This window comes from Physeter macrocephalus, chromosome 2, assembly GCF_002837175.3.
Source record: "Physeter macrocephalus isolate SW-GA chromosome 2, ASM283717v5, whole genome shotgun sequence".
NCBI lineage: Eukaryota > Metazoa > Chordata > Mammalia > Artiodactyla > Physeteridae > Physeter > Physeter macrocephalus.
Genome location: NC_041215.1, coordinates 56,607,438 through 56,619,911, shown reverse-complemented (window position 1 = coordinate 56,619,911; position 12,474 = coordinate 56,607,438). Strand labels below are relative to the sequence as shown.

The following is a 12,474-nucleotide window of genomic DNA, read 5'->3' as shown; positions in this document are numbered from 1 at the left end:
CTTTTACATGTAGCTGTCCAGTTTTCCCAGCACCACTTATTGAAGAGGCTGTCTTTTCTCCATTGTATATTCTTGCCTCCTTTATCAACGATAGGGGACCATATGTGCATGGGTTTATCTCTGGGCTTTCTATCCTCTTCCATTGACCTATATTTCTGTTTTTGTGCCAGTACCATACTGTCTTGATTACTGTAGCTTTGTCATATAGTCTGAAGTCAGGGAGTCTGATTCCTCCAGCTCTGTTTTTCTTTCTCAAGATTGCTTTGGCTATTCGGGGTCTTTTGTGTTTCCAAACAAATTGTGAAATTATTTGTTCTAGTTCTGTGAAAAATGCCATTGGTAGTTTGATGGGGATTGCACTAAATCTGTAGATTGCTTTGGGTAGTATAGTCATCTGGATCTTATTTAAACCTTCTGTTTTAGCTAACGTCCTCTGACACAGTCCCAGTAGGGGAAGGGGGGCTGCTGCCTCATTACTGCTAGGTAGCAGTCAAGTCCAGGTTCCCTACTCTGTCTCCTTTCACAGCTGAGAGGGCTCTCCTAATTATTTCTGGGTGGAAGTGGGATTTCCAGCTCCTCACTAGGTCTCCTAGTATACCTTGCTGTCTGAGAGTGGTAGGAGTGCCTTGTTAAGATCCCCACATGGCCTCAACTGATGCCACTCTACTGATGTGTGTGTGTGGCCTCATTACCACTGGGCACTAGTGGAGTCCTGACTCTCCACTAGGCCTCCTCTGACACAACCCCAACAGGGAGGGGGAGAACAATGTCATTATTGCTGGATGACGGTAGAAGTCCAGGCCCCAGACATGGTCTCTACTGACACCATGGGGGAGAACTCATTACCACCTAGGGGGGATAAAAGTCTCTCCTATTCACTTTTTTCTGACAGCATCGCAGGAGAGGTTGGTGTGTCTCATCACAGCCTGTTGAGTGTGGAAGTGTAAGACTTTGTTAGCTTGGGGGGAGGGACCTATAATTTTTTTTTCTGTGGTATTTGGCTGGAGTAGAGTGATTATTGTCTAGAAGATTTCTGTCTTTCTGGGCTACCCGCTTCTTGGTCCTTTGGCTATGCAGGACTAACTTTCGTTGGAATTAATTTTTTTGGTACTCGTGGCATTTCCAGGTTGCCAGCTTCTTCATCTCCAAGTCTGGAAAATAGGGGACAAAAAGAAAACCCAGAGAACTCACCTCCTTGGGTCTTGAGGTCCTTAGATAGTCTGCCTTTTTCTCTCCATCTTTCAGAGTCTTTTTTTTTTTCATATATATAATATTCAGGAATTTAGTTGTACTTAGAAGGAAGAATAGAAAAATATATCTGCTCTGTCTTTCCAAAAATCCTCAGCACTTCTGACACTTTGAGCTAGCTAGTTCTGTTTTGGGGGACTGACCTGTACAATGTAGGATATTTAGCAGGATCTGTGGCCTCTTCTCACTAGATGCCAGTAGCAGCCCCAACTGTGGCAACCAAAAATGTTTCCATATATTAGTAAATGTCCCCTGAGGGGCAAAATCACTCCCAGTTAAGATCTACTGTTCAAGATTATAATCTTCTTGAGAATAAAGTCCATTCTTGTTCATGTCTGCACTTCCCTGCCACCCACCCTCCCCAAATACAGCACAGGACCTTGCACAATATAGCAGGCGCTTAATGTATTAAGAAGAGAGATGGATGGGTGGGAAGAATACATGTACCTGACTTCTACAACTCAAGATTGAACCAAATCAAAACATTTTAACTTAGTTCTAAGATATCTATAACACCTCTTCCATTTCTGTAGTTTGAGTGATCTCTTCAAATTTGAAAGTAAAATAATACTATATTTCAATCAGTTGTGCAACTTTCACACAGTATAACTGCTTTGGAAAATTATTTGCCAGGATCTACTAAATCTAAACCTATGCATATTCTAGGAATCAGCAATTCCACCCTTACATATATAGCCAACAAAAATGATAAGTACTAGAATGTTCATAGAAGAATTCTTCATACAAAAAAAAAACCCTTGGAAACTACAAAAATGCCCAATGGTAGAATAAATAAATAAGTTATGGCATATACTCACACAGCAATGAGAATGAACGGCCTAGAAGTAGATCTAACAAAATGGACGAATCGCCCATAATACTGAGTGACTAGTAGTTCCTAGTTTTTTCTTTTCTTTCCCAAGTAAGAAATTTCTCAAGGCAGAAATTACAAATAAATACTTATCAACCAGATTGACTCGTAACTGCTCCCCTTTACCCTGCAGTCAGCATCTCTTGAAGAAACCACCAAACAGATACTTCTCTCTTTTTTAAAAACACCATCCACAGCTCTTAAGGACAGGTGACAGGCTCACTTGAGGAATCTCTCTTTTAAAGCAGATCACTGAAACTCAGAAAGCAATGTTTTTATTTCCAGACAAAGGCCAAGGAGGTGGCTGGAAAAGGATGCAAAGCTAGTGAGGATAAACAGGACTTTACGGTGGACAGTAGTTAAAATCAAAGCAACAGGCAAAAGCATCAAATGAATGCTTCCTATCTGAGGCAACTGTGTTAACAGAAAATACTTAGACAAAAACACTGAATTAGAGTAGATCAGATGCTCTCAGGGTACCAAAAAAATCTTGCTTAGGCTGACAGAAGAACTTTTGTTTAAAAAGTTGCTGGAAAAATTCTAACTGAAGAGTGATTCTGAGAATTCCAATGCCACTTGAGAAGAACCAAGAAATGGTAGGATAAAATGAAAATAGCAACAAAAATCTTATGAAAGCATAGGTGAGCTACCAAGGCAGATAGGATTTGAAGAACAAGATATCAGCAAAACCAGCAACACAGTAAGCTGAGCCCAACACCCTGTACCTGTTCTGCCCTCGAGGCACTTGCTTATTCAGAAGTTGCACACATGAAGAGGCTGAGCAGACAGGCAGAAAGCCCTGCTGAGGGGCTGAGAAGCTAAGCAGAACCTTTGTCGGTCTAAACAGAAATGCAGAGTGAGCAGGGGAGCCAGGAGACAAGGGAAGTGTGGAGGAGGAGGGGAGCTGACCGGCTCCGTACAGAATTCTACGTTGGCAGTTATATACGTTCAATGCTTTAAAAGCATCGTTCCATCTACTTCTAGCTTTTATTGCTTCTGTCCATACTAAGTGTCGGCAAGCTTGTGCAGCAACCAGCACTCTCAGTCACTGCTGGCGAGACTGCAAGTTGGTAGAGCCACTCTGGAAACTGTTAGGCAAAATCCAGTAAAGGCAAAGTATGAGTACTGCCTGTGCCACACCCCACCTCCTGGGATGGACCTGGCAGAAATGTATATATCCGCACACCAAAAGACATGTACAAGACTGCTGTGCATGGAAGCAATCCAAATGCCTATCAACAGTGGAATGGATGGATTTTAGTATATTCATAAAATGATCTGCTGTACTTCTGGGAGAAAGAATGACTTTGCTACTCAAAAAAACACTGATGAATTTCACATATAGAATGTGGGAAAGAAAGGAGGACATTCTGTGTGGTTCCATTTATATAAGTCTGCATGGCAGTCACAGTTGCATTACCTTTGGGAGGTGGGGTGTAAAGCCTGGCGAACCCCGGTGGCCTTCTGGGGTTCTATGACTTAACATGAGTGGCAGATACACTGCATGTTCATGCTGGGGAAATTCAACAAGCTGTGCACTTATGATCTATGGACTTTCCAGAATGTATGTTAAACTCTAATTTACAAATTTTTGCTTTATAAAAAAGGAGGAAGTCTAAGATTTCCATTTAGCAATATGACAAGATAGGTCACCTGAACACTACCTCATTACACAGCAGGCAGAAGTGTTGGATAATGTATAACCAATACCTTTTGTAAACGTACAAATGAACTCTCCAGAAAGTAAGGGAAATCCCAGGGGCCAACACTGAGGAAGGTACTGAATTCTTTACCCTGGTGGGAGAGGGGAAGGTTAATAGATAAATGATAAGAAGATGCAAGGCCTTGGGTCCTCATGGGGTGTAGAGGTAGTGTAGAGACCCCTGTATAATGGCAGAAACGCTGAAGGGCTATATCCTATGTGTAACATTGCCTAAAAGAGAAAAAAATCCACCCTTAAGTAAAGTCAACGAAAACGTTGTCTGTCTCAGCCTGGGCTTGGGCTGAAAAAAGTCGACATAAAGAAGTCTTTCCTGAAAATCTGTAACTGCGGGGCTTGTCTTCAGTTGAACTGGGGATCACATTTATATTCCCTGCTTATACCACATAACAAATATAGAAAGAGCCACCAAGGGACATGCTCAGATTTTTCTTTACTTTCACAGAAAAACAGTGAACAGCATAGAAGCTGGAACTAAAAGGATACGCGTCCCTCTATCTCAAGATTTCTCTTGGTCTGACTTTATTATCAGCAATAATTTCCAGTGAAGATTTTGCCTTTGAGGGAGGCATCTGCACTTCATAATTAAGCAGGAACATAGAATCCTTAGTGGCTTAGGTATCCTCCACAGAACAAGCCTTTTAAAAAACTGCACGTTTTTGACTTGACATTTAATTCTACAGACTCTTAATAAACACTTAGACAGTCCCTGTCTCAAGGAGCTTTTAATCTCTCAACACAGAGAAAAGTCACAGGCAAAACCATGTGGACCTGAACACGGGACATTCAACTCTTATTTGCCTTCACCAATTCTTTCATCTGGTCCCTCATAGAATATGATTTCAAGATCCTTTACCATCTGTTTCAGAGCGGCAAGAAAATTGCATTGATTTATAATGAGCAGTTGATGAAATTAAGGTTATTGCAAAGGAAGTGCTCTGGGGGCCAAAGACTAAATGGAAGTTGAGGAGGTGAACAATGGCAGTCCATTATTGGGGGGCATCTTAAATTCTCACTTCCGGGAGGGAGTAGGGTCCCATGAATCCGTAGGCGCCAAAGGCAATAACAATGTAATGGAGGAGGAAGTACTTACATAACGCACATTTCAAAAGTCAGAGTGACAGGGAACTTGAAATTCAATCAATCTCCTAAGCAATTTGGGATGCAAGCTTATTCCACAGAGATAACATTCAATATTTACACGAAATGGTCTGTTTCACTTTCAACCAGTTGTTTTCACATCATGTGATAACTAAAACCTCGTTAAATAGATCACAAAATAAACCAACAGAAAACGAGGAACGTCCCAGAAAGTCAGGACGTCTTTCCACAGCAGTTACTGAGCTGCCATTACCAAGCCTGTTGGTAGTCCTACGGCTGCTTCAAACAAACTAATAATAAACAGAAAAAAAGAAAAAATGTAGGCTTACTCAGTAGTTTTCAGTAGACACATTTTATATTTTAATCTAATAATAATAGCATTATTTTCATTGCTAAAAAAGTCTGGAGAGAACCCAGAGGAAATGTTGATGGTTCATGGCGAACGTGGCTGGACAGGAAGGAATGATCTCTTCTCAGTTTACAGCACTAGTCCTCACTCCTTACCTGATGTTCAAGGCCCCACAAAAATAGCCTGGCGCCCCTATCCTGCTCCTATTATTCCCCAGCATATTCTGCTACACCCAGTTCAGGTCTCCCCATCCACTGAGCCCACATGGGTACACACTCCATGCCTCTGCTCTGAGTGACTTCCTGGAAGATATGCTCCTTCACTCTTCCACCTGACATGACCACCTGTGGGGCTGCTGCCATCTCCCCAGCCCGTGATGCTGTCACTGGCCACCTCACCCCCCAAAACTGCAGTTCTTCCCTTAAACTCACAAGCATTTAATGCCATGTTTCCTCTGGCACATGCCTTTGTCCTGCTATTTCTGACACTTGATATGTTCAGATCTTATCTCCCAGCTAAACTGCCAGCTCCTTGAAAGAAGAAACTTGATTCCTATCTTTCACTGCATAATCCCCCAAAGGGTTTGGCATGGTGGTTCTATGTCAAGAATCTCAAGGCATCACTTTCTATTTATTCCTATAAATTTCAGGACAAAAATATAGAAAAGGGGAGAAAAAAAGGGGAGAAGGGGAAATTGTGTAAAGACCTGAGATACTTCCAGGTGTCTGCACTTTAGAAGGATAGATTTTGACCTCGAAAGAACACATCAAGATGGAACTTCCTCATTTCCAGAGAAGAATTCAAGCAGTGTTATGGGTCTCTGTTTTCCCCTTGTGACAGAGGTAGACTTGTACACCTTCAGACTTGAACTGGGCCTCTGTGAAATACAGCCCAAGGCCCAAGAGAGCACTAGTTCACAAAACCTCCTTTTCCTTTGTATCGTCTCTGCCAGGGCAATACTGAGAGAAGCGCTGTCATGTTTCCTGTACAGTAGCTCTAACCAGTGGCAACAGCTTCAAAAGCTCATCTGCCAGCTTTGTCCTAGCAGGAACCAGCCCAAAGGTTATTGGCTACACAAGCAGATTATCCTGTTTTTGTCCAGAGTCACTGTTTACAGTGGTTCTCAAATTTTGCTGCATATTCGAACCACCCGGAGAGCTTTCAAAAATTCAAATGCCTGGCTGCTGGGAATCTCTGGGAATGGGCCCAGGCATCAGTGTTTTCACCTGTGATTTCAATGTGCCGCCAAGTTTGAGAAGCAGTGGTTTAATCAGGTCCGTCAGCAACCCGCCCAAACGTTCACCCTGTAGTGGTAATGTTAGAAAACACCGCTGATTCCGGAATGAGTGCGTGACTGCAGAAAGCAACGTGGACAGAACTTCTCTTTGATGACCTGGATGGCTGGACACCTAGCTTGTGAATAAGCCGATCATCAGTGTCTCCACATTTTTCTCTTCCCTGTGGTCTTTTGGGACCTACCAACATCTCTACTCCTCAAAGTAAATAAGAAGAACCTAGAAATGACAACAGTACATTTTGCTTTCTATGAGTGGGGAGAGGAACTCCCAGTGGTTCTTGTCCCTGACTGTTCATTAGAATCACCTGGGCTATTTAAACACACTGGTGCAGGGCCCTAACCTCAGAGATGTAGGCTCAGTTGGTCTAGAGCTGTGGTTCTTAATGCCTGGTCTCCAGACCAGCAGTATCTGCATCACTGTGGAATGCTTTAGAAATGCAGATTCTCAGGACCTATAGGAAGGAGGGGGAAGGCAGAACTAGGGGCAGAAATCTGTATTTAAATAAGCCCTCCAGGGAATGATGGTCATGCCGAAGTTTGAGAACCACTGGTCTAGGCAGGACGCAGGTCCAGGTGGTTTTGAAAAGACCCCCAGGTATTTCTCCTGGGCAGTCTGGGTGGAGACTCATGGGTTAAATAAATAGCACCGGATTAGGTAGCTGACACCTGTCCTTCATTGCAGTTTCCATGCTCTCCTGATGTCCAGTCCTCCAGGGGAAACAGAGTGCCTTCTGCTGGGGTGAGTAGAAGAGCTCTTGCATTACATTGAAAAATAACAGATTGGTGTTGGTGTGTTCAGTCATTTTAACAACTGAATTAGATCAGCAGCGAAGCCCATCTAACTACATGCTCAAACATTTGTCAATAAAATATCCCATCCTATCACCTCCCCATCAAATGAATCGACTTTCCTTCAAACACAAAACAGCCAATTAACAGTGACTCCATATCCAAATATAACCATCTTTTTTATTCAATAGGATAAAAGAGATCTGAACATGAATATGAAGCATCTACTTCATTTTGAAGCGGGCCTTTGGGTCAAAATTTCATGCTTTGATTGGGCATTCATCTCATCCCTCAAAGAGAACTTAATAGTTTAAAAAGCTCAGGGTTTTTATTTGTGCAATGATGACACTGAGAATTCTAGCTTTCATGCAGTCTCGGGATAGAAGCCTCTGGCAAGATATGTAATAAATGGGATCTTTATATGAACAGCAACTCATATTTTTACTTAAAGGAAGTTACTAGGCAATGACTAATGCGTCGAAGAGTGGATTACAGGCTGGTTGTTCTCTTCTTATCTGGCATTTGTTGGGCCTGGGGGTGAGATGTATCACTCACCTCTTTTGGAGCTCCAAAGATGCTTCATAAGAAAGGGGGCAAGTCTATGGATCAGTTTATGTCTCTGACTATGCTTGATGATAAGGTACTGATGTGGCATAAAAGATCTACTAATAGCCTTAGACAAGAGAAGTGGTTGAGATTGCAAGCATGCCTCTCTCTATACATGCATCATAGTCAACAGGCCATTCACTCGTGGACAGCTCTGTGCAGCCCAATGTGTCTACTGAGAGTTTACCTCGAGGGCAGTAGATGTCTGGAGCCCATCGGTTGCACTCATAATTGTCTGCTGCCTTTTCGCAGGTGAAACACTTAAATCCACCAGGATATGGTGTGGCTACAAAAAAAAAAAATCAAGAGAGAAGATTAATTTTTTAGACTGAGCACAGAATCCTGCATGGTGAAGTGAGACGTTTTTATATTTTAAAAGGGATTCTCAAAATAGCCTGGCAATTTCTTAAAAAACTAAACATGCAACTGTCATATGACTCTGCAGCTGCACTCTTGGGCGTTTATCCCTGAAAAATGAAAACCTACATTCACACAAAAATCTGTACACAAATGTTTACAGCAACTGTATCCATAACATCCCCAAACTGGAAACAACCCAGATGTCCTTCAATGGGTGAAGGTTAAACAAACCATGGTACATCCATACCACGGAACACTAGTCAGCAATAAAAATGAATTATTAATACATTTAACAACCTGGATGAATTTCCAGGAAGTTGTCCTGAGTGAAAGAAGTCAATCCCCTATATGCTGTATGATTCCATTTGTGTGACATTTTTTAAATGAGAAAATTTTAAAAATGGAGGAAGTACTAGGGGTTGCCAGGGGTTGCAGTTGCCAGGTAGTGGGGGGAGAGTCAGAGGGACATGGGTGTGAGGCCAACAGGCGGAATCCTTGTGCTATTGAAACTGTTTAGTGTCTAGATTTGGTGATGGATACACAAACCTACATGTGATAAAATTATGTGGAACTAAATACACACACACACAGAATCACACACAAATGAACACAAGTAAAACAGGGGAAGTCTGAATAAGACCGGTAGACTAATGTATCAGCATCAATAACCTGGTTGTGATATTATTCCACAGTTTTAAAAAATGTTACCATTGGGGGAAACTGGGTAAAGTACATACGGAATCTCTGTATATTATTTCTTACAACTGCTGATGAATCTACAATAATCTCAATAAAAACGTCAATTAAAAAAAGGCACTCTGGATTTCCTATGATTTACTTTTATGTGTCAACTTCTGTAGACATATCATCGTGTAAATAAATATAAATATTAGGTTCAATCATTAAAAATTTCTTGGTGCTTTATCATTTCTTACCTACAAAATTTCTTTGGTTCAATCTGATAATTTTATCTGGTTGGACCCAATATGGTTAAGAATCTCAGGGGATAGCAAATATCAGCTAAGAGTCTTCATTGCTAAGATACATGCTGCCTGTGCAGAGGTGAACCTCCTAAGGGGCCCCGGGGGCCCACGGCCAATGTCTCGGGGGCAGAGTGCTGAGGGCACATGGGGATGTTCCAGGAAGCTGCTCCTATCTTTCCCTTCCATTCCCCACTCCTGAGCTGCCTCTTCCTGCCTTCTGAAGGGATTGTCCTCCAGGTACTTGTATTCACTGCCTTGCATTTGTGTTCAGGCGGGATGCATCCATGGGAGTCAGGTTCTGGAGAGTGCCCAGCATGCCAGGGTCTCCTTGGTAATTAAGGACCAGGATCCAAAAGGAATGTCTGGCCAGGCCATCTCTGTCCTTTTCCCTGATGTACTTTCACTTGGTGCTTAGTTTTAATCATTTGCTTGCTTTGTTGCTTAGAGTTTCACCTTTCACAGACAGAACTTGTGTGTGTGTGTGTGTGTGTGTGTGTGTGTGTGTGTGTGAATCTGTAAAACTACCTGGCCTCTTTGAAAGCTGCAAACACGCAAACACTTCATCTGCAGGAGCCAACTGTTCTCCCTCGCAGATGGCTGAGCCTGTATTCCCACTGGCGGAAATAATCATCTCAGGGTAAATTACTTTGCCCACATGGAACCAATTAAGTATGTTATCAAAAATAAATGAAGGAGGAGGCAGCAGCTTCAAGCCAGAATTATGGGCCAGATATAACTTCGATTTTCACCTTGCTTAGAATAGCTGCCCATCCTCGCATTTGCTTGTAATATTTCACAGAGCTGACTCTGACAATACCCAATAACCTAACATGATCAAAAGTCATAAATGTCTAAAAAAGACAGGTAACTAAAACTTTTAATGGGCCCATTTGAGAGTTCTATGTTCCTCCTAGTGGCTGGTGACTCAAGTTCATAAACAGAATGATGCTGAGAGCAAGGATCCTCTTAAAAATGAGGGATGGACTGGGGCTTCCCTGGTGGCGCAGTGGTTGCGCGTCCGCCTGCCGATGCAGGGGAACCGGGTTCGCGCCCCCGTCCAACGACTGCATTCCCAATGAGGAAAATTCACTCTGGTTAAACATGCTCTATCATGTAATTATAATAAACAGAAATCAACTATTTTGTAAAACTACACATAGAAAATTTTTATGTCTTCACATCCCACTGCCTAGATAGGTGGGTTATACTTGAGTTAAAGATTCTAGTTTAGGTAAGTACATGCCTGAAGAATTTAAAATAAATAGGTTCTCGGACTTCTCTGGTGGTTCAGTGGTTAAGACGCCACGCTTCCAATGCAGGGGGCACGGGTATGATCCCTGGTTGGGGAACTAAGATCCCGCATGCTGCACCCGACCAAGATAAATAAATAAATAAATAAATAAATAAATAGGTCCTCCTATTCCAAAGGCATTCAATATGCTTATGGATATTTTAATTAGATTATATTTATAAATATCATTATTAAAAACCATACTAAATATTTTAGAAAATTATCCTGATTGGATACATTAAAAATAGTTTCACTATCCACTTTAAATTATTTAGTAAGTGTAAAGACAGAACTTTAAAATAGTTTGTAAGATTTGAAGTAGAATTATTAAAGCAGGAATTTTGAAAAAAGATGTAAATAATTTGTCAAAGAACAGCATTTCTCAAAAAACGATCGTATTCACTAAGGTTTATGACGGCAAGCCAACCATAATACTTCAGCTTGTGTGATTAATTCACTAGAGTATCCAATTTTATCTGTCTGTCACTGCAGCCAGTAAAACTTTTAGCTGGAATGTTGGATTAGCTATTCCTGGAAACTTTCCCATCAAAGAGATAAATTAAGAACTTTGAATAAAGATTGACGATCCAGCTGTTCCAAGAATAAACTTATTGAAAGCCTAGCACTAATAAGTTGTAGTGTTCCCAAATTTGGATTAATAGACTCTTCAAAATTATCTTTTGCAAGACTAGTGACATATTAAATTAAATACTGCCATTTCTTATACAAGTAGGCCTGGACTCTGAAATTAACTCAAAGTGTGTCAAAATTAAAACAGGAATATGAGCTAAAACACTATGGTAGCAAAATGAAGCTCTGTTAAAAATCATTTATCTCTGAGTGTGTTTATCAGCATGTATCATTGCCAATTAACCAAATGATCTCCTTTCCAGTGAGTTTTATTTTTAAATCCACAACTTCGTATCTGTTGCATTCTCAACAATGACAGTCTAATATTTGCTTATAGGAACTTGTATTTACACCTTGGCAGGTAGTACTGATCAGTGAATAATCAAACCCTTTTCAGTGACAAATCTCTGAAAACAGACTCAGCTTTCAGTCGATAATTACAGCACAATACCAAGTAATGGTCAAATTCCCCCCTCTGGAAATATTTAGCTAATAAACAAGGTCTTCAGATGAACAACTATCTCCTGTAACTTGCTAACTGATACTGAATCTGATAAAGAAGTTTTTTTAAAAAGGACGGAAAAAGGTTTCTAAGAGATGTGCAGTTTTCTTCTTTGTTACTTCAAAGCATTACAGAGCAAGCAGGTTTTCAAATCGTTGTGGCCCCAGCTGCGAATGAATCTAATTTGGCTCTTGATCACAGAGTTAATAAGCTTAGTATTTCAGGGCATAAGTATTTCAGGGCATAAGTCCCTGGTCCCTCAAGAGAAGGTTATTGTAAAGAAAAAACGAAAAGCCAAAGTGCCCAGTTACTTCCTGTAATATAATCTGTCCATTAACTCTCCTGGTCAGCCATGGTTCAACCGACCATAATTCATTTGTAAGGCATCGGAAAAGATTTCGTCTTTGTTTCCATCCCTTGGAACTTTTGCCTGGACAAAGGCCTTCAGTTACCAAAACCGTGGTGAGAAGAGAATCTTGTTTTGAACTGTATGCTGATGTGTAATGCATCCAAACTTTCTTTTTTTTCATTCTTGCCAAATTAATTTCCATTGTTTTTGGAAACTGGATGCAAATACAAAATTTCTAGAAATCTAACAAATTGATCTTCTCAGTCCACTAGGCAACAACATATTGTCAGTATAATTTTTTTTTTTTTTTTTTTTTTTTTTTTTTTTTCGGTACGCGGGCCTCTCACCGCTGTGGCCTCTCCCGTTGCGGAGCACAGG

The 12,474-nt window shown here is 41.1% G+C and overlaps 1 protein-coding gene across 1 annotated transcript in view; it reads right to left on the bottom strand.

Moving 5' to 3' along the window:
- The window catches only part of LYPD6 (LY6/PLAUR domain containing 6), a 24,123-nt gene that overhangs the window by 7,709 nt on the left and 3,940 nt on the right, over positions 1-12,474 (bottom strand). The window contains exon 2 of the mRNA XM_007114643.1: positions 8,169-8,267. Coding sequence (XP_007114705.1) covers positions 8,169-8,267 — 99 coding nt within the window. The remainder of the gene's footprint in view (positions 1-8,168; positions 8,268-12,474) is intronic.